Source organism: Anoplopoma fimbria, chromosome 3 (genome assembly GCF_027596085.1).
Source record: "Anoplopoma fimbria isolate UVic2021 breed Golden Eagle Sablefish chromosome 3, Afim_UVic_2022, whole genome shotgun sequence".
Taxonomy (NCBI): Eukaryota; Metazoa; Chordata; class Actinopteri; order Perciformes; family Anoplopomatidae; genus Anoplopoma; species Anoplopoma fimbria.
The window spans coordinates 11,161,802-11,185,278 of record NC_072451.1 but is presented as its reverse complement, the minus strand read 5'-3'; the positions used below and the strand labels follow the sequence as shown (position 1 = coordinate 11,185,278).

The window sequence follows — 23,477 nt, the reverse complement described above, 5'->3', positions numbered from 1 at the left end:
TCTGAGATAGAGTTTCTTATCTGCCCATGTCTGCAAGCATCGGCACGGTGACCCGTACATGCCCTTTGTTTGTGTGACCACGTCCAACTTTGAACACACCCAGTGTGAAGCCAGAAAGGTTTCTATTTGGCCCAGCTTCCTCCAGCCAGCCTGGTCTGCAGTCAGTCAACACCTAGTGGGCTCACTTGACCTCAGCCCACTTGATCTGCTCAGGATTGATCCGAGAAAATTAGGCCAGACTGTGAAATCCCAGTTCTCTTGTGGCCCAGTGGTTCAGTTCTATTGTTCATCTGCGTTGTTGTGAGCAGCGCTGGTCAGCTGGCCTCAGTCCAGCTGACAGCACGAAAGACAAACGCTTTCCAAAGGATATGGTGACCCACCCCCATCTCCACCGCCACCCCCATACCAGAGGCAGGAAGAGGAAGCAGAGAGAATGCAGCTCTGACGTCATAACAACAATGTGGGGGCTGTTGGGGGGCTGTTGGGGGGGGGGGTCCTTTGGGTAATACCACCAACCCCCAGCAGCTATTAGAGCAGAGCACCCGAGGTTACACTAGTTGTTGATGGTGAGAAAACCTCTCTGTTATTTCCTTAAGATGAAACTCAGGGATGGTTATCAAGCTATTTATTTGATTCTAAGGAGTTTGTGTCAACCCAAAAGAACATCTGACAAATAAAGTATGGCCAGTTATGTTTGAAAATGTATTTGTTCTAGGTTCCCCTGTACTGTCAGTATTGGACGTGTCAGGGATGGCGTGTGAGATTCTGCTCCTTACATGCATAGTGTCTTTTCAAAATAAACCTCTGTGTTCACAGGGAACGTACAGTTTTTGCTTGTTACGTGTCTGTTTAAGATAAAGTTTAAACGTAAGTTTACGTAGTTTTTAGGTTTACTTACACTCTACAACTTGGTTAGGTTTAGAAAAAGATCGTGGTTTGGATTTAAATGGGTATGTTTGTAACCTTGTTATGCAATTGGCGTCAGTTAAGGTCGTAAGTTACGTAAGAAACTTTGGTAAGGTAAGTCAACATTTGGTTTCACACAAACAGTATCCTGGCTGAAATTCCTGTGTTTGTGTGAGCCAACCATCCAGCCTTTTAATGCTCCCTAGTAGGACTTCTCACTCTTTAAACTAGATCAGTTGTTCTTGCGTCTAATAATGATGTGGATAGGTTTTAATTAGAGTTAATTAAAAGCCCAGTGTGTCTCATGAAGACACTACAGGGTATCTCGGTGCATCTGTATCAGACGTCTCAGAGCAAAGAACAGTCCTGAGGGCTAATCCTCATGCCGAAGATGTGACCACTCTTCTCCCGACCGAGTTTGATGGATAGGTGGTTCATCTAATCACCTGCCAAGTATTTTTTGAAAGTGGCGTTCCTTTCCAAGCAGTTTCCAATAATGGCTCCTCAGATGTTTCTTTGTAACAAACCTGGAGTTAGATTGGGTAGTCCATCCTATCAAAGAGCAACCCTGTCTCCTAAAAATTACGTTCCCATACAAGTAAACTGCATTATCAATAACGTAAAGGGAAACATATTTCCCAAATTATGGAAGCAAGTTTAAACAGTTTGGAACACGTTGTTAATTGAAACAAAACAAAACAAAAAATGCTACAGAACTACTTGGTTAGGTTTAGTAAAAATAAACAAAAAAACATCATGGTTTGGCTTAAAATGACCATGACAAAGAAAACCAAAACAGAACAAAGTACTTGGCTCATATGGGACATAAACTACAGTCTCATTGGTGACAACCCTGTGGGTTTTGATCCATCCACTATCCTGCCCACCTCCCTACAGGGACTTCTGGGGACTCATTTGAAACGTATTTATGATACGGCAAAAACAAATAATTCAAAGGAAAATAAGCCTACCTAGAATGTTAATTCACCATGCAGTTTTGTTATATGGGAAGATCATTGTTAGGAGACAGACAGTCCCTAAATATTATTTACTATGTGACTCAATGCATTAGTCGACTACAATTTTCCCAACATTTATTTTCCTTCAAACCAGCTGCTCACTCCTTTTACATGTAATTACTATTATGTTCTGTGTCACCAAGGACCTCTGATCCTGCCAACAATACAAACACACACTACCCAGACAAGGACAGACACTGCTGCCCGGTCCTGTCAACTACATCTTCCAACATCTGTGAAACACGTGTGCTGCACTAGAAGCCTTTGAAGCAAACATGTCGTAGCCATTAGCCAGACATGGCTATTATCCCTTACTTTATTCCCTTCTCTCTTTCCCACAGATGTTTAAATGTTCTACCATGTGGCCCAAGGTACCTGGACTTAATCACTTAGCAAATTATTTAACTATTATTGATGACATGCGCAAAGAAAAGGTCTCAAAATATCAGGTCGTCCCTTTAAGATTTTGCTCCAGTAATTCCTGTAGATGACTGAAGTTCTCAACAGGGTTGGTCAATTCATACTGTAGTGCTATAGACAGCAGGTGCGGTTCAAATTTATCAAATTCATCTTACTTTCTGACACTATGAAACTTCTTTTCCTTAAAATGACATTCATTTACCCTACTGATTTTGGAATTTAGCACTTAAAATCACCAAATTTACCAAATTGCATGAATGCCTTTCCTTAATTTATACTTTAGCGCCTTCCTTTTTTCAATGAGGGTGACCCCGTGTTTACTGTCAAGCTTTTTGGTGAATGTTCACAAGTCTTAAGAGAACTTAAACCATGGATATAATCCATTAAAATCACCTCATATATATTGTAATCCATCAATTCAATCATTAATAAAACCCATATTTGGTGTGAACCTGAACTAAAAAAATGAAGGTCATTAAAGACACAGGAGGAAGGAGATCCTGTACTATTCTCTTTTTCTGTAAGTTATGTGTTTTCTCTTAATCTACACAGAAAACCAATTGTTATCCATTCATATATATACCCTAATATTTGGGTAGGCTATTGTTTAACCTTAAAATATCATTAATTTGTACCTGAAAATATTTGAGACACCTAAGATTAACCAAAACCCCAACCTCAATACCACCTTAACCAGACAGTGGAAGCACTCAGGACTGAACCCAAACCTAGAGGGATCCAGGGATATATTTTCCATTCACGGTAGCTATGCAACATTTTTCAAGACTTGAAGAAAATAAAATGCATAAAAATTAATTTGGGAAAAACATTGAGGAAATAACAATAAAATAATAATCCTGTAGAGCCTTCCTCCTTTTTTCTACCTAATTGTTATCCAGCTGTCTTCATCATCTCTTGGCAGGAGTCGTAAAAAACTCAAATGGGTATGAAGTGTTATTGACGGAACAGATCATGGCCCAGAAGGAAGAATCAGTGTCTTCTATGTTACAGACTCACTCTACATTTAGGCGGTCTCTGAGAATCCAGCATTATGGGTAAAAATAATCTGTACTTATTCTTTCAGTAAGGACAGAAATTTCCCTTCACTCAAATACATATTGTCCTCCTACTCTCTGGGTTGCCCAGGGCAACAAAACACAGTAACATTCAGCATCATCTCTCCCTACAGCCTGACCTTTTGCACTGGACACTCTGAAGGTCACTGTTCAGGCCCCTTTTACACACCCTCCTTTGTTCAACCACCAGTCTATGAGCAGCTCCAGACTGGAGCAGTGGGGGGGGGGCAGTTCAAGGAAGCTGTAAATAACAAGAATCAGATTGTCTGTCTGAGCAGCAGGCTCTTATCTGCAGGCCTCAGCACTAATCATCCTGACAGCACGCTTCAGGGGGACGAGAGTAGCCATTTTAGATCAGGCAACCATAAAGCGGCTGTTCATTCATGAATTATGCATGAGGGGACGAGGGTATATGACCCATCCTGGTGCTGCTGTGATGTCATCGGCCACCAATAGTGGACAGAGGGGGCTTTTGTGTCTAGGTGTGAATATGCAGAGGGGGGTGTTGATGTCATCATAATAATACTAGAGCAATAACAGATTTCCTGTAATATACTCAAAGCACAGGAAAGATGAGTTCCAATAGAGATTTTATTGCCAAACCTGGAAATTTATTTTCAAAAAGTATGAATCACCAGTAAAGCCATCCCATTTAAAAAGCTTTAAGACATGTTTGAATACTCACATTGTATTTAGATTTTCCTTAAATTTCATTTCCATATGATGTCTGCCATTACATAGGACAATATATGCGTTTCACATGTTCATTACATGTGGGAAAAACACTGCACGTTAAATTGTCATACACTGTATCAAATATGTGATAAATTAGCATGATATAGGCACATGTCATTTTTGGTTCTTTCACAAAATATAAATAATAATTTATAAAAGACTATAAATGTAAGACATCACATGTGAAAACAAAGATTTCACATGTGTCATGCATGAACGCCTGGAAAATATGTGGATGCTAATTTAGTGCTGTGTTTAACAGCATATGTCAGTGCCACTGGTATAGCCACTCAAGTACTTTACATCTACATATTCTGACAGTACTGATCTGAGCACACAATAAGCAGGTCCCACACACCAGTTGTACAAAAAAATGGAAGGAAAAAAAGACAAAACACAGCTCACCCGGTCTCAGATTTAGCTGAGGTGCTGGGGCGAAAGATTGAAACTGAATGAAAGAAAGCAACTGCACACTCAAATCTGTGCATAAAATCTGCAGCAGTGGGTTCAAGGAGCATCAATTATCAGCCTGCCAATCATTTGAACTTGTGTGGCTAAACATCAAGGGAATTGTAGTCCTAGGTATGAAGGGCTACAAGTTAAAGGCACAGTGTCTGTAGAAACAGTTGAGAAACACTAAGCAGCACATGGAGTATACAACAAGATAGAATAGGCAACAAAAGAAGCTTCAACAGTGACTGTACTGTAGAAAGTCTACTTGCACTACTAATGTAAAGTATATGAGATGGGCACTGATTGTGCAGTATACTGTGTATTTACCTCAATGTTGGAGTATGTTCCTAGTATTTAGTTTATTTTGTATTCGTATACTTTATTTCATTGTAAAGTAGATTACTGTTATGGTGCTTTAATATCTTCACCATGAGGATCATGTGATGTTTGTGTGTGTGTGTGTGTGTGTGTGTGTGTGTGTGTGTGTGTGTGTGTGTGTGTGTGTGTGTGTGTGTGTGTGTGTGTGTGTGTGTGTGAGAGAGAGAGAGAGAGAGAGAGTGAGTTTACATTTCTGTGTTGTACAACTCTAATTCTGCTGCAGCAAACTGCCTCAAATTATATTATATATATATATTATAGTACCCGCTCACAGTTCTGCCATCGCAAGACTACAAGGACTTTCAAATGTGCTCGGCGATGAGGAATAGGCTTTTAAAAAAATATATACAGTACCAGTCAAAAGTTTGGACACACCTTCTCATTCAATGGTTTTTCTTTATTTATTTATTTATTTATTTTCTACATTGTTGATTAATATTGAAGACATCCAAACTATGAAGGAACACATCTGGAATGATGTGGTAAACAAACAAATGCTCAACAAACCAGAATATGTTTTATATTTTAGATTCTTCAAAGTAGTTGAATGAGAAGGTGTGTCCAAACTTTTGACTGGTACTGTATATATATCACAGAAGGAAATCCAAACCACGTGTTTGGGGGGAGACAGCATGCTGGTTACAAAAAGGGCCTTGAAGAACCTCTAAAGTCGACTAATTAACACATTCACATCTCTACTAATAGAAATGGAAACACAACAACTATGTGCTGGAACTTGTTTTTTGACAAATTAGCCAGCCAAGTTACTATGTACATAAGGAAGCCCCGGCTGACTGACTGTTAAGAAGTGAGCTTATTGCAGTGGTTGTACTACTGCAGTATGCAGTATGCAGTAGTACAACAATAACAGGAAATACAGAGGGACTAAGCAGTTAAAGACATTAGAGAGAAGGGGACGAGCTGCCATCGTTTTGAAGTGAATAAGGGGAGGAAGAGCTCCACGATCACGATCCCCAGTAGGTTAGCTGTAATGGAAACATATGTGAGGTTCAAACAGGATGGAGTGAGCTCCCTGCTGGTGAATGAACAACACTGTCTTGTTAAAAAGGACAGAAAAATATAAACGGGAAAAGATGTAGAGAGACAGCTGAATAATTTTCCTTAATTATGAAGGTTTCTAATAATCAGACATGTCTTTGACTGTTTCAAATCCAGCCCTTTTCTAGTCCTCCAAACTAAGCTGTAATTTTGTTCATCATCACCTTCCAAAACAACACATTGAAGCACTTGTCAGTCAATGATGTCAGTCATTGTTCAAAAGCTTTTACATATGATCCTTACAAAAAGGATTCTGGTCTAGTGTACCACCACCATTATGGAGAAAGAGCTGTTAATCCAAACCCACAGAACTTTATCTGAATGATAGTTTCCAAATATACAGAATATGTCTGGCTGCATTTTCTGTAAATTTGTCTGAAATTATGCCAAGATGGAACGTTCTCATTTCATCTGGTTCTGTCATAGAACACATGGGTTCTTGGTTGTGAACAGTTCACCTAGGGTAAACCTCATATAGCTTCCAATGACAAGTTGTAATAAGCCCATCACAGAATGTATGACCCCGTCAGGAACAAAATGTATGGGGGGGGGGAGCGCAGCATGATAAGCGGTGACTCCAATTTAGGTTATTACAGATACTTGAATACTACTTGAAGCTTTTGATCATACCACATGAATGTCATCAGTGCATGCATCTGTTGTGGGTTTTTTTTTGCATTTTGATTTTTTCACATTTTCATTCACAAATCTGTAGATTTTCAATACAGGTTGTAGGGGCCAAACGAATTATGTATGTATGTGTTAATATGAGTTTGTAGAACTGTGAATATAAAACAATTTAAGAGTCGCTGGATTATTTATGCTGGATTATCATATGTGTATTATTAACACAATATCAATATTCCATTTTAAATATAACTGCTATATTGAGACACTCTGAGTGTAAAGTTTATGAGCTCTTTTTGTGTGTTTCACCATTTGCAATGCAGTTTATGTCATGTGTTCTCATCTTTAATGTAATTCCATAATGGCTAGGCATTGTCAATACCAATAACAATGCCTAGCCATTATGGTTAAAGTGATTTTTTCCCACAAATTTGACAGACAAGAGATAAGATATATGGGCGATGACAGGTGTAACAGCTTACTGTACTCTGAGTTGGCTGTAAGGAAAAAATATCATTTGGAACAAGACTTCCCTCATACTGATTTGAATACAGATTCCCTCAAATGCTGTACTGCTTTAAATAATCCAATTAAGACATTAACCTGTCTAACCAAGAGGAAGTGATAATAAAAAACAATTTATATCTGCATAGAACTCTGAATATAGCCCTAGATTTATTTCCAGGATATACAACAGATAAATGTTATTTATTTAGTTAGTTATTAGTTAGTGATGCAATTGATCAAAGTGTAAAAGAAAAGTAAAGGTACAGATCCCCTGTTAATAGAGATTGCTGTCTTGATAATGAATCTACTGGAAATTTATTTGAACCTGGATGGGTATTAGCTTGTTTGTTTTTTCTAGTTTGTTTTTGTCGTTGTTGTTTTTTGCTTCCTTGTTACTTACTATTCTGTAAGTACTTAAACTTAATTTCACTCGTCATATACATACATTGAACTCGACCTTTGTATTTACCCCTTCCTTAACATTAAGGAGCACAGAGCTGCTGTAAAGCGCCCGGTGAGCAACTCAAGGACACTTGGTGACTTAGACAGTAGTAGCCGCCGATCGCAACCACCAACCTTGTAATTAAAGGTCAACCTGCATGTGAAGTATAATTGTGAAAATATGCACGAGCTAAAGCATTTGTAATTGTCCTCTGAATAACCTCTGGCCGCCAATAAACAAAACAAAAGAGATCATTTATACTGCACTGGGGTTGAGCTGCTGCTGCTGCTGATTGAAAATGATCTTACTCTGCAGAAAGAGTGAAGGGGTTGGGTAAGAGTAATACTAGTAGTACTCATATAAGGGAGAAATACACAAATACACAGCAAGGAAATTTCCTGTTTACACAGCAGCATCCTGTGTGAGCCTGGCTACCAACAAATCAATGCAGGGCCCCTTGCTTGGCAGAAGCTAGCTCAGTTTCCATAGTTACGCTCTGCACAAGCCCTCCTCCACCCCCATGCCCCTCGCTCCCCTAGCTGTGCAATGCAGGAAGTGCAGTGATGGAGGACACTGTGCGACAGTCTCCAGCGTGGCACATTAACCTACTTCCCAACTGGATGGGAGAAAACAACCCGGATGCAGAGTGGAAGAGGACGAGGAAGCGAAGGAGAAAACGGACGGAGGGAGGAAAGGGCTATGACGGCAAAGCGGATGGAGAGGACAGAGAGGATGGGATGGGAGAAATTGTGGAGATGCAGAGGGGATGGAGAGGAGGAAAATGGAAAATGAGCAAGGGAGGGAAGAGATGAGGAATAGAAAAAGAAGAACAAAGAAGAGATGGAAGGAGAAGGAAAAAAGGAAGAGAAAGGTATATATGATAGAAAATTGTAGATCTATCAAATATTGATCTTGTGAATCATAGCATGCTAGTCGTTCACTAGAATAAATGTTAACACATACTAATCTCATTAACAGTTAATGTTTGAGTCATAATACAGAATCCCCTGATAGACTAAACACAGTGAAATATTTTAGAACCACAGAAAGACCAACACCGATCACCCTAATCACTTAACGGCTCTCCTGTTTTATCCTGATGACATACTTTCTCCTCTGCCCATGTGCAGAGCCTCCCTCTGCATCCCTCTCTTCACTCAGTGGTCCTGATGAGAGGATGGAGATCCCCTGCCTCGCTCTCATCTGCTCTGCTTACCTTCACATTTTCAACCAGTTCAAGGATAAACAAAAAATCAAGACACAACCTTATAGCACATCTTCCATCCCACACTTCAACAGGCTCCCATGTTCATTTCCCCCCCAGAAGGAAACAAAAGCTCTTCTTAGATCTAACCATCTGTGAAATATGAAGAGAAAGATGAGGGGTAAAAAAAAAGTGTCGAAATGTGACGACTTACCGACATGAGTGATGACACACTGCACCCTCTGTAGCAGCTCCTGGACCGACATCTCGTCTTCTCTCAGCCAGCACAGCATCTCAGGGTGTGGGTCGCATCCACCCCGCTCTATCTCGCCGCTCTATCTCGCCTCTCTCTCTGCTGCCACGCCTCCTCTCGTCACCCTTCCTTTCCCAGGCAATCTCCTCTTCCGCCACCTAATCCAGTTTTCTCCAGAGAAAGATTTTTTTGTAGTCCTCTTTTCTCTCTGCCGCTTCTTGTTTCTAGTTCTTTCTTCTTTGAGTTTTTCTTACTTGGAGCTTCTCCTCTCCTTCATCACACCTCTTCTAAAATCCAAACAATCACAAAGCCAGAGGTTGACACGGATGATGCCACTCCCAGCCAGTTAGCAAAATAGTAAACCTGCGTATAAAATAATCCTGCTTGGCAATCAGGCACAGGTGATAACCAAGACAGAGAGTCTGGAAATAAAACAGCATGTAGCTCAGTCAGCCAGTCAGTAAATAACATAAGCAGTCAGTCCGTGTTTAGTGAACAAAGTAACAACTTCATTTGCAAGCAGACAATAAAACCATGGTCAGTCAGTAAGTCAGTCAGTGAACAATAGAGAGCCACTCAGTCATTAGGTTATCAACAACAAAACATCAACCACCCAGAAAGTCCTTTTCATGATGCTGGCAAACATATCTAAAAGTAAGAATAATCCTGAAACACATTAATCCTCACAGCAAAAAAAAGAGCATTTAAGACATGCCAAACCTATACACTGTGAGGATTCTCCTCTACTTACAGGGACAGTCCCCAGTGCTGCTGCTGCTTTGATGATGCTCTGTTTGCTCTCTTGGAGAAGCTGAGTCACAAAGAGGAAAAACGAATGAGAGGGCTGCTGTACCTGCCTGCAGGGCGGAGGAGGGAGAGACATAGAGGCAGGGGGAGGATGGATGGATGGTTGGGGGGGGTTAATAGGTCCGTGAAAGAAATCCTGGTGACTGGAAGTACATGGATTGGAGCAGGGGGAACATTGACTGATTGTCAAACTGAAGTATCAGTTTTATTAGATTCATGGTAGGGGAAACAAAACACAACATCATTATAAAAAAACAACATATTTTTTTAGAGTCTCTTAAAGGACAATATCCTTGCTGAGTGTTTAACCATCATTAGCCTGTCTCACCAGGGCTCAAACAACACAAATCAATAGCCTCCACCCATCAGTCCTCATTCATGCTTCAGCTGCCCGGGTTCATACAGTGCTACCAGAGGCCGCTCTGCTGTTCCCGCTCCACATTTTGATGAGAGCCAACGGTGCCGGGCAGAGGCATTAGCATCTCTCCCTGAGCCCATGTCCTCTGGGACTGTGGGGAATTTCCTGGGAGACGACCATTAGCCAGAGACATCTGCACTCAGCCTCACCCTGCCGCTCTGCCAGCCAGTTACAGGCCCTGCTGAAGGCTTTCACACAACACAAACATGCAGCATCGATGGCACAGCAGCTGGCATGCAAAGCAGAGCATGAACCTGGGTGATGAGTGCTTTGTCCATTATGGTGATTGAGCCATTATAGCATTAGTGTGCTCATTCGTGGAACATTGGTGACTTAAGCAAAGTGAATTTTCTTTTTTGCAAATTCCGAATTCATACATAGAGTTGTGAATATAATTAGGGGAGTAATAAGAGATGACTAAATAGAATACGGAAAAAGGAGAAAAGAGCAGAGAGGGGAACAAGAGAGAAGAGGGGGGGAAAGAGAAGAAAGGGATTGGATGAGACGTGAGTCTGGAAAGGGAGGAGCAACTCCAGCATCCGCGGCATGTGATTGGCGGGCACGAAATGTCGTCGGCGGAAGTTACTATGTCTGCCAGAGCGGGAAGAGCGCCGCTTTTTTTTTTTACACATGTCAACAACCGGGCTTCTACATAGAGCTGAGACGGACAGTTATCAGAGGAGATACCCCTGTTACTCCTCAGTACGTAGACACTCTGAGTTTGGAATAATACGGTCAGAGTTTGTCTGAACAGCGGTAAGTTCGACGTATCTGGCTGCGAAGTCAACAGCTAACTATAACAGCACTGACTAACTTAGCTAACTAACAGCTAGCTACTTAATTGTAGTTAACGTGTTGCTTAACTGTATTTGTAACGCTAGCTATAATTTATTTCATCGCAAATAAGATACATGTGTCAATAATTGTCATTTTAACGCTAAACAACAACAACTTCAAACAAATGTCATTGTTACATACAAAGCTCGTTCACAAACTATTCATTTTACTTTCATTCTTCTTATCTGACCCTGAGATGACCTTTTAACGTTAAGTTAATCTAATCGTATTGGTAACAAGTAATCCATTGGGAAATTAAACTTGTTGCTGTTACAATCGAAAACATCAAGCGTCCCCTAAAGTTGAGATCTTATTGTAGGAAACTAATAACTGATGGTATTTTTGGTTACATGAGACGATTTTATTAATTATAGAGTTTTTATAAAGTTTTAAATTCAGTTTGGCACTTGAGCAAACCACGTTTCACATTCACATTGTTAACAATGCAGTGCTCGGTGCTGTTGTGTTTATGGCAAAGTTCTCCTTTTTTGGGGGAAGGTTTATTTGGTAGGGACAGTGCTCATTAATAAAACATTTCTGTAAATGCAGCACAGACATATTGAGGAAGCTGGGTGCTAATTAACCGTTTCTTTAAATGAACTGTATGTGTCCCGTCTAATGGTCACTGGGATGGAGTTCCATTCTAGTGCAGCTTTTACAGAGAATGCAGACTGACTAAAAGCACTTTTCCTGAGTGGGATTAATGCAATCTCCTCTTACTTGTGAGCTGATATGGAGTTGATCTGGTGGTTATAAACAGTTTGAGCGGAGGAGAGGTCCAACCATATATTATTTTGTACATGAGAAAGACATTCACATATTTAATCAAGTTATATTTTTGCAATATTGGGCAGTGATGATAAATAACAGGTTTTTTGTCAAGGATATTTAGTGTTTTAGTGTATGAGAAACCACCATAGAAAGCATGTATATTTTAGCTGCCTCTGTTGACATGTAATCTCGTGTGAACCTCAAATTTGACCGATTAAATTTGACCCTGTTACAGACCCTTTTCACATGTGTTTTGAATGATAATTATGAATCAAAAAGTACTCCAGGATACTTGTATTCCGGTACTACCTGCAGCCTATCCCCAGATACAAAAACATCCTGCTCTACACTATCAGTGTTTGTTTTGGTAAAAAACATACATACAGTTTTGGAAACATTTAATTGTAGACAGCATCGCTTTAACCATGCTGTTACATGAACCATGGCATTAGTGAGCTCATTTGCAACTTGTGTCATTTTGCTTCCATGTAAGTAAATGACAGTGTCATCTGCATACATTTGGATATTGGTGTTAGGACATGCTGATGGAAGATCATTAATATATAAAGAAAATAGCAGTGGGCCCAGGATGGAACCTTGTGGGACACCTGTGGGACACCTGTGGACAAATGGAGGGCAGGTGAATGATGGTTCTGTACTTGGACATACTGGGATCTATTACGCAGATATGATTCAATCCATTGAAGTGTACCTGAAGAGAAATTGTAGCTGGGCAACTTAGACAAAAGAATACTATGGTTAACAGTGTGCAATGCCTTCTTGAGATCAAGGAATACAGCTCCAACAACACCCCCTCTGTCCAATAGGAATTAGATTTTTTTCCGTGAAAAAACAGGTGGCTGTCTCGGTAGAATAATTGGCTCTGAAGCCAAATTGCATTGGATGAGGACAAAATAACTGGTATTCAAATGGGAGATAATTTGCTAAGCTACCAACTTCTCTGCAACCTTTGACACTGTTGGCAGGATACTGATGGGTCTGTAATTACAGGTAGAGAGGTGATCCCCAACTTTGAATACTGTAACAACAGCAGCTGATTTCCAAACACTTGGAAACATGCTCTGAGAGATTGAGAGGTTAATCATTTTAGTGATGGGATCTGTTAGTGTTGTGCTAAATTATTTGAGCATAACTACATCCATACCAAATAAATCCTTTGTTATTCTCGTAACCTCTGATTGATTGACATTTCTTATGCTGAAGGTTGGTTCCGATGAATTTACTGGACACAGCTTTTGCTACTTCAGCTGGGTTATTTGACAGCTTTCCATTTATGTTAAATTCATGCAACTTCCTTTCTTTGTTGTAATGTCCTGTTAGCTTGTGTAACTGTTCCCAGATCATTTTGGAATTACCCCTTGCCTTTTCTATGATGGTCAAGAAAAAATCAGCCTTAGCTTTTCTTAGTTTCTTTACCACTTTGTTCCTCAGTGTAGCAAAATGGTGTCCGTCATGGCTCAATTTAGTTTTTGTTGCAGTTTTTAAGGCAGTATCCCGTTCTTTCATTAATTTCAAGATATCATCATTTATCCAAGGAACAGTGTGTTTTATATGTTTGTGCCTAATTTTGCAATTTAGTTTTCTGGCTACCAGAGTCAGATTGTGGTCAGAAAGGCCAGTTAACAAGATATTGAATGTTTTTTGTATTCTCTCAGGTCTGTTACTAAATATTAAGTCAATTTGAGTCCTGGGGTTATTAGTTATGCTTGTGGGCCCACTGATCAGCTGCACAAGGTCAAAGTTATCAGTTATCAGTTTAAGATTCTTTCTGGATTATTTGTCCTCCCAGTTTATGTTAAAATCACCCATAATAATTACATCTTTACTGAAATTACATTATTTTAATAGTTTTATCAAATTCCTCATAGAAATGACTATTGGAAGAGGGAGGCCTGTAAATTATTAATAAGTGTGAATGACATTTGTGGTGATAAAGCGATATCCAGACCTATGCATTCCAGTTCTTTACAGACAGACCACTGGATTTCATTATACTGGAAAATATCTCTCACATAGATCATGACACCGCCACCCTTTGATCCTACCCTATCCCTCCTGTGTATATTAAAACCTGGCACTTTTAATGCTGCTGATGGGGCATTTTTGTGAAGCCAAGTCTCAGATAAACAAAGGAAGTCTAAATTGGAGTCAAGCAAAATATGATGGCCTTGATCGCTTTTAGATTTAATACTTCTTATGTTCAGATGCCCACCTAAGAGACCTTTTGGCTTGACTTTAGGATCCCACACTGTACTTGAGTGAATAGGTCCATTCGAGTTGACTGCGCCTCGCCTCGAAAGTGGACGAGAGCAGGCAGCAGCAGCAGGGGGCGTTGAAAAAAACCTGCGATCAAGCAGTGGGTGGAGAGCAACTGCGGCGCCTGGCTCTAAAACCTGCAGCCGCCTCGCTCTCGTAAGGTTATCATTGCCCACGTGATCATGACGTCAGAGCAAGTCGGAAACAAATCTAACCGGCTTCGTGCGTTTCTTCACTCGTTTGTACAGAGATGGAAAAATGAATGACACGGCCAAAGCGTGTTTCCCATATCCAAAGTTTCCCATGGCTTGATTTGTTTGTAGGCTTGACAGAATGGCATTGTTTACGACAATTGTGATATTTGACTGTATTCTCAGCCGCTGATGTTGGTTAGTGTAAACACTTTGTCAGATGAGCTAATAATCAGCAGTCTGCACTCCAAGTATTGAACATGAGCCTAGGGAGTTAGGGTATTTGTGCTGCAACTTTGCTTTCGAGTAATATTTCTTATGTGTGTTTGTGCATCCACATGACTGTTTATCCCTCTGTGTTTTCTGCTGCAGGAGTCATGCAAGCCTTTTTGAAAGGAGCGATGGTTCAGTCTACCAGACCTCAGAAGGACAAGACAGCAGCAGGGCCCAGTACAGAGAAGAAAGCCAAGCTTATTCCATGGGTAGAAAAATAGTAAGTGTGAACCACAACGGGATCCTGCACAGTATGTCTGCTTCTGCTTTTGTAGCCCGATTCCACCAGATTCAAAAATCACTCGGCACTGAAGAATTAGATACCATCAGACTACAGAGCAGATTCTTTCCTCATGCTGTGAGACTCCTCACCTTGCTGGCTAGCTAACGTTAGCTACATGTCAGATAGGGACTGAATGCTGCACACTACTGAGTCGCCTCCTGTGTCTTTACCTCTCATTACAAGAGAAGCCACCATGCAAACAAGCACAGAATATTTTTTTCAGCCTGTAAAACTGTTACACTCACCACAAGATAGCTAGCGCCAACTGAAGTCACGTTTGCCCTATTACGTCAATATAGCTGTAACTGTTAACATCCCAGTTTATGGGACTGTCGTGACTCAAGACAGCCAGTGTAGCCAGCTATCTACAACTATGTTACTTCTTTTAAAATTAACTTTATTGTGAGTGTCGTTACAACTTCATTTTTACAATGTACACTTATAACACATCGTCTAACACAAATTTTAATTAATGGAATTAAATGGATGGAATGTTTTTGATATATATATGTATCGCCCAGCCCTACTGCTATTGTAAGTAAGAGGTTAATACACTGCGTGTCCACTTCATGAGGTACCCCTGTTCAGTCCAATGCAATCCAACACAGCTGTTCTGCCATAAAGTCTACTTTAAATGATGCCTCTAATGATCACCACTGCATTAAGGGGTTGATAAAATTATCTTTTTAGCATCATAGTTATTTGGGGGCTGTTCTGCTCTGTTATATCAAATACATGTTTCTCATGTATGTAAATGTTAGAACAAATAGAAACGCATCACATATAATTTAGTCCACTACAACAGTACCCCTCACTAGGACCTCAGTTTTAAACATAAAGTTGAATGTACACATTTTCAACAATGTGACCAAAAACTGAACATTAAAGATGGATGTAAGGCAGGCTGGCAGGGTCTTGTATTGGATTGCATTAGGTTATACAGGTATACCTAATAGAGTAACTAATGAGTGTATATAATCTGCACTGATGATGAACCACCAGCACATGCATAACAGACTGTGTTTTTGTGAATCCCAGCAGGCCTAAGTGTGTTGATGAGGTGGCCTTCCAGGAGGAGGTGGTAGCAGTGCTGAAGAAGTCTCTGGAAGGAGCAGATGTAAGTATCAGACTCTTATGGTGGCCAACACTAACTTTAAAAGTGGTTGCCAGGCTCCATAACTGAAAATAGGTTTGCCAACACACGTCCAGCGTTGTTCGTTCGGGTTCGTACTTTAATGCAGTGTTTATTATATTAATCATTGGTTGCCATGGTTGGAAATTTTTCAAAATTGTTGCCAATGGCAACCTGGCAACCGTTACTTTCGAGCCCTAAATGGCTACTGTGTTGTTTGACTTGATTTTCCACTTTCCTGATGTGTAAATTGTAAAAAAAAAAAAAAAAAAAAAAATAAAGCCCCAAAACTCATGGGTTCCTACTGAAGACGCAAGTCTTTGATCCACATTTGGTGCTCTAGTAAGTATTTGGGGCAGCAAATAAACTACTGTGTAGGGACAAGCAATAATTCAATATGGTAATTTATTGTCTTTCAATGGATTCATGTTGTGACAAAATCATATTTCTAGCACTCTTGGTACACAATTATGTCGTCTTAATTGATGATGACAAGCACATACAACTCAGATTACACAGAAAAGATATGGCATCTAGTAAACGAAATAAATGAAATCAGTGCAAAAATAATCTGTAACTGAATCATGCAGTCTCTGTAAAATATGATAAAATAAAATAATCCTTTATTAGTCCCGCAGCGGGGAAATTTACAGGATTTACAGCAGCATAGGGTATAGTGCAAACAAGAGACATAGTAAAAAAAAATCCACAATAACTAAAATATTATATATATACAGACAGAATAACTACAGATTATTTTGGTATGTGTGGTCTACTGGGAGCAGAGCTGGGTCCTGACAGCAGCAGGAAGGAAGGACCTGCGGTACCTCTCCTTCACACACCGGGGGTGAATCAGGCGGTGGTTGAAGGAGCTGTACAGAGCTGCCAGAGTGTCCTGCATGGGGTCGGAGGTGTTGTTCATCAGGGATGATATCTTAGCCATCATCCTCCTGTCTCCCACCACTTCCACCGTATCCAGTGGACATCCCAGGACACTGCTGGCCTTCCTGACAAGTTTGGTCCTACAAAGCCATGAAGGCATAGTCTCAAATGTGTTTTGTTTTAATCGCAGCTTCCCAACCTGCTCTTCTATGGCCCTCCTGGAACGGGAAAGACATCCACCATCTTGGCTGCTGCCAGAGAGCTTTATGGGTGAGTGAGCTGTTTATGGTGTTTGTGGGTGAGCGGGCAGACGTTTCAGCTCTTAGCAGCTCCTGAAAGTTTTAGTTTTAGTTTTTTTCATTCGCCTGTTTTCTCTTTCGCGTTCTCCTCTGCTGTCTCTCCTCCAGTCCACATCTGTACAGACAGAGGGTGCTGGAGCTCAACGCCTCTGACGAGCGAGGCATCCAGGTTGTCAGAGAGAAGGTGAAGAACTTTGCTCAGCTCACCGTGGCCGGGACTCGCCCAGAGTGAGTCACCCTTGATTGCTCAAATAAAGGGCTTTTCTGAGAGTCGCTCAACCATCTGAACTTACCTTCATTGTTTCAGATGCATCTCCCTCCTTAAATATCAAACTAGTGCTGAAACCTCCTTTCGCTGTGTTTTGGCCACATTCGCAGTGGGAAGCTGTGTCCTCCCTTTAAGATCATCATCCTGGACGAGGCAGACTCCATGACGGGACCGGCTCAGGCTGCTCTCAGGCGGACCATGGAGAAGGAGTCCCGCACCACCCGCTTCTGCCTCATCTGCAACTACATCAGCAGGTGGGCTGACCGATCGCGATCACGCAAACACACTCTCTGTGTGACCGGTCCTCACCCCTGCCGTGTGTCTGTGCGTTCTCCAGGATTATTGAGCCGCTGACCTCCAGATGTTCCAAGTTCCGCTTCAAACCTCTGGCCAATCAGATCCAAGAAGAGCGCCTGCTGGAGATCTGTGAGAAGGAGAACCTCAAGTACACCAAAGAGGTAAAAGAGGAAGATTCATTCAGAAACATCCTCCATCTCAAAAGATTATTAGAGCGTATCTATGAACAGTTGACTGCATAAGCAACGGGCCAGTGTGAACAGGAAGAATGATTACAGCTAGAATAAACAATGTCAGTGTATTTGTCAGTGTTAATGTATTTTGGTTTCAGGTCAATTGAGAGTTTACCCTCTGTTCATGACTTGTACTACAGGTCTGGATCACCTGTGAACTTCTTTCACACATAAGAGAAAATTTAAAAAATGCACTACAGGAATGCACTTCTGTTTTTTTTTGCCATGTTTTTCATGTGTAGTAAATGGGCTACAACTGAATTTCGGTGTGCATCCCTGTGTTGCACAATGACAACAAAAGATTGGTGAATGCCACAAATTCTCAAAGAATACTTTACCGCCAAAATGACCATGTGTGCATCGGTAACTCACCCTGTGTTGCTTTGAATTCTTGAAGAAAGCTTAGTTTTTCTCTCGCGCAGCATTTTTAACAACAGCAAAACTGTAGGAAACATCTGTTTACAAACTCACTCAACTCACTCAGTATAATCCAAGTCTCATTTAGAGTTGCGAAGTCACGCCGCTCTACTATTTATTTTTGTGTGAAAGCAGTGAACTGCATCTCTCGTCTCGCACAATGTACGTCACCAACACCAACATGTCTGTTACCTTGGCTTGCAAGCTAGCTAGCTCACTTAGCTACGTTCCACTTACAAATGTAGCGTTATCTTACCAGTTTTTTTATTTATTTTTTATCCAGCAACCTTTTTTCTAAGCTTGGAATAGAAAGAACAAGCAAAACCCGTTGTTTGTGTGAGTACATCCCAGTACAACATCTTACACAGCATATGACAAAATGAGACTAAAAGGTAAAAATGCAGCTTTAGGCAGTAAAGTGGTAAAAACATTAGGCATTTATGAAATCAACACCAAACAGGTGAATCTGCGTTTCTAAGAGCACTTTCTTGAAGGAAATCATCTTTTGGGCAATTCTCCGCCTGAAACGTCCCTTGGGAGCCTAAGAGGTTTAATTGCACCTTAAGGCTTCAGGTTTCCATGAAAACATCGTGATACTAGTAAATCTGCTGTTCTCTTATTTTTAAAATTGACAAACATATGTGTAATTGATTGCACAATTCAAACAGGATCAAAAACATTATTTGTGTCTCCCGTTGACTTCCTTACATAATATCCTATGGTGGTCCACCAGAGGGGGTAGGATTTTGACTGTCTATAGCACAAATAAAACATTCCATTCAACTTCAAGGGCTGAAAATAAAGAGTTAAAAGGTGTTTTAAATAGTCAGGTTTTAGTGAAGATGCATGTGTTTGTGAAGTAGTGAGCATACGACTGGATGAATGAGACTTGGATTCTGTTTTCGTGATGTTTAGCTATAATTCAACAAGACTTTTCTCCATTTTTGGTTTCTCCGCTCCCTGTGGAGGCCTGAGAGTAACGCAACATTTTGCTTAAAGAATTCAAGGTAACACAGGGTGAGTAACTGATGTACAGATGGACCTTTTACAACTGCAGTATTCCTTTAAATCACTCAAATGTGCCACTTAAGAACAAATTATAGATTTTAACTAGTTTGGACTCTGGTTAAGAGAATGATTTTCAACATCTTCTAAAGCCTCTGTATACTGGAGGCATGTCCCCTTAAGAGAGGCCAGTAGGACAAGTTCAGCAAAGATTAAAACTTGGTTCAGCCCTCCTGTTCAAATTTTAACTGTTATAATAATAATAATACTTTTATTTGTATACCACTTTTCAAACTCGGAGTACAAAGTGCTTTCCATAGGTTGCAGGTCAATACAATTACAAAATCTCAAGAAATAAAAACATAAAAATACAAGCACACAATTAAAACTTGGAAAATTAAGATTCATAAGAATAAAATGTTACTAGCCCTCCTGTTCATCCTGCCTAGTTCTGTTGATTTTAACTGTTGTTATAATAATAATACTTTTATTTGTATACCACTTTTCAAACTCGGAGTACAAAGTGCTTTCCATAGGTTGCAGGTCAATACAATTACAAAATCTCAAGAAATAAAAACATAAAAATACAAGCACACAATTAAAATACCGTATAAAATACATTTACAGATGAATCATTTAGAACCATAAGGTAGGACAGGTGTTAGTCAACTAAACGGTGGTCAGGAATGTGTTTTTCAATGCAGGATGGGTGTTTCTCAACCTTAGAATTTTCGACCTATGTTTGAAAGAACAGATACACTTCCTCTTTAAACCAATGCCTGACCGGCCACGTAACAGCACACACTTAATGCATGTAACTGCAGCCTGAAGAGTCTCTTTGGGCTCCAGGTCTGACAGAGATCTCACAGCAAAGGGTCTGAATACTTATGACCATGTGATATTTCAGTTTTTCTTTTTTAATAAATTTGCTGCCTTCTCTCTAAAGCAGGTGAAGTCAATGTAGTATAACTGTCTCTGTTCATCCAGAGCATAGCAGCGTTGGTGAGGGTGTCTGACGGAGACCTGCGGAAAGCCATAACCTTCCTCCAGAGTGCTGCGCGCCTTAACGTGGACAAGGAGATCACAGAGAAAGCTGTCATTGACATAGCCGGGGTGAGACGCACTTCTTTGTGTCAAATGGGAGACTTGATTTCTTATTTTCATTTAGCAGTCATGTCACTCTGTTGCGGTGCTCTCTTTTGCTGCAGGTCGTCCCTCCCAAGATGATTGACAACCTGCTCCAGATCTGCTTCACAGGCACATTTGAGAAACTAGAGGTTGCCGTCAAGGTAGCTGTTCTGACAAATGTGCGGTGCTCTGTTTAGAGTGACACGCATTGAAGTTCTTCTCCCTCGTTCAGGACAAAGACTTCAAAATATTGACGTTTAATGTCTCCTCCGTCAGAACATGGTGGATGAGGGCTTTGCAGCCACACAGATCCTGAGTCAGCTCCACGAGTCTGTCATAGAGCAGGAGCTGAGCGACAAGCAGAAGTCAGCCGTCACAGAGAAGATGGCGGTAAGTGATATGAGGCAGCGCTGCTCCTGGTTCAGCCGTGTTTGACTCTCTGTTTTTTTGTCTAAACTAATGTTGTAATTGATGTAAAAGAGGGTTGTGAAATATTTTTATGACTTCTCTTAGCAAACAGGAGAATGATGTCTTAATCAAGCCCTTTTTAATATTGAGTATCTAATCCAATCTGATACTTCTATTTACCTATTAGGTTAGATACTGTTGATAAGATATGTATCTGACTCATAATAATAGTTTTTCTTGATTCAAATACTACCTGATTCAAAAGCATTGAGTTGATAAGGTTAAATTATTATTAAAAAAACAGGGACAATGAAATAAACACTTTGAAAAACGTTAATCTGTGACAAAGTTGTCTATGTAGGACTGTGAGAGATTCCACAGTTAAAGGGATTCCAAAGCAGTCTGTGACTCACTCTGACACTGCGAGAAGATGAACCCACCGTCAGTTCCAATGGAGTCAGTCACTTAATAGCCAGCATTGACTTGGCAATGTATGTAACAGTATTTCAGAATGTTGGTGGAAAAAAGTGACGTTGGAGCCCGGCCCACAGCTCACGCTAGTAGCATGTATCATGTATCATGTTTCACACATTGGTATTTTCAAAGAGCTTTGAATATAGAGAAATGGTATTTCAAATCTATCAGAACACACCCCCTCTCGTTTGAGTTTGTCTTTTCTAGCTGCTACTATTACATCATTATTACATTAATGATTGAATTCACATGGGCTCTGCTGACTTCAAAACCAACTGGAAGATGCAAAAGCGAAGAGTTTATCAAACTAGTTTGACAGCTGATCAATAAATGTCGAGGCATACACATGATAAATCCAATGGCAATGTTATTATCACATAGATTATTTACATTTTTTTTTTAGGGTTAGGGTCAGTAAATAGGGTTATTAGGCTTTGTGGATATGAAAGTGATTAAACTTAAAGCAATACACACCTATGTGCCCTTAAAGGTTTATGCTAAACCATACACAAAGTGCCCTGTAGTGGTACCGATGCTTTGTTGTTTCTTAGTATTTTAGCAATCAGAGTTGTTTTAGTTAACAAATGTGGGCTATGATGGACGGAAATGAACTTCATTGGGGGGCTTTTTGCGACGAAAAAAGAAGAAAGCAAAACAGTGGTGTGCAATGTAATGTCATTGGTGTATGCCAGAACAATGGTAACAAATGGTACAGCGCTTTTCTAGACTTCTGACTAGAAGAGCGATCACAGCGCTTTTCCACTGCATGTCATCATTCACACTCATTCCTACACTGATGACAGGGGCTACCATGCAAGGTGCCACCTGCCCATACTAACGTTCACACCAGGCATCGACCTCCGGTTCTGCTGAGTGAAGCCCATGCGGAAGTGTCTTAAAACTTCAGTTCTCTCTACTGTCCATCAGGGGGTGACTCCTCTGGTTTTATAGAAGTCTATGAGAAAATGACTCTCTTGATTTATTGCCTCAGTAAACATTGTAAACATGAGATTATGGTCTCAATCTCTAGTTTCAAGTCTTCTTCAATACAGCATGATGTTCATTTAGTAAATGATGGTCCATTTAGAGTCAAATAGACCATAAAGCAGGGTATGCTTTAGGGCGGGGCTTACTGGGATTGACAGGTCACTGTTGCTACCAGAGACGTAAACAGCGTCCCTACGTCACTCCTCTGCATTCCAAATATGGTAACTTGGATGACTACGTCCATTTCTCATTTACAGTTTATGAATCCTACACATTCATACACCGAAGGCACAGTCGACTTGATGCATAGAAGTCATTTATTTCAGTTATTTTTAGGTCCATAATACTCCAGCATCCGTCATTTATCAGTGATGTCCTTCAGATGGACTTCTACCTCTATAAAGCCTCAGTTTGATCTTGTGTTTCCTCTTTGGATCAGGTGGTGGGAAAGTGCCTGACAGACGGTGCAGACGAGTACCTGCAGATGTTGAGTCTGTGTTCACTCATCATGCAGCAGGCCTCCCAGAACAACTAGACTTCTGCCATCACTGGGACACTCAGACCTTCACTCACAGTTTGTTCACAGCTGTGGTTGGGGAAGTCCACCAGAAGACACCAGGTGATAATGGTGTTTTGCTTTCAGAGACCACAGCTGTCCAGGTGTTCTCTGTATTTAATCAGAGAATCATATGCGATGAGGCTTTCAAAACCTATGTTTAAGTCACCCATCAGATATCTCATGTAACTTCTGACAGATCTTTGTAAACTTTTGCATTTAGTTAAGTAATAAATATTTTTTGTATATTTTCATTGATTGTTTTCTTGAAGTCATTGCTCATCATTAGGACGAACACTAAATCCACAGCAAGACTTACTTCACAAATGTCAACGTTTCATCGGACTCATCTGGGTTGTTTTTCTGCTCCTTGACTTTATTTTCAAGCCTTAAACCTCATGACCTCAGTCACTATAAAAAATAAATTAGTCTCAATATAAGTGACAAATGTTTAA

The 23,477-nt window shown here is 40.5% G+C and overlaps 2 protein-coding genes across 2 annotated transcripts in view; one reads left to right on the top strand and one right to left on the bottom strand.

Annotated features, from left to right (window-relative positions):
- The window catches only part of mcf2l2 (MCF.2 cell line derived transforming sequence-like 2), a 121,906-nt gene extending 112,787 nt beyond the window's left edge, over positions 1-9,119 (bottom strand). The window contains exon 1 of the mRNA XM_054625502.1: positions 9,041-9,119. Within this exon, the coding sequence (XP_054481477.1) occupies positions 9,041-9,119 (79 nt within the window). The remainder of the gene's footprint in view (positions 1-9,040) is intronic.
- Positions 9,120-10,907: 1,788 nt separating this feature from the next.
- rfc4 (replication factor C (activator 1) 4) lies at positions 10,908-23,244 on the top strand. Its single transcript, XM_054596886.1, has 11 exons — positions 10,908-11,060; positions 14,753-14,873; positions 15,975-16,053; positions 17,141-17,220; positions 17,358-17,477; positions 17,628-17,771; positions 17,855-17,975; positions 20,457-20,582; positions 20,678-20,758; positions 20,874-20,987; positions 22,906-23,244. Exons 2-11 carry the CDS (start codon positions 14,758-14,760, stop codon positions 22,999-23,001), a joined length of 1,077 nt encoding a protein of 358 aa, XP_054452861.1. The 5' UTR covers positions 10,908-11,060; positions 14,753-14,757; the 3' UTR covers positions 23,002-23,244.
- Positions 23,245-23,477: the final 233 nt, after the last annotated feature.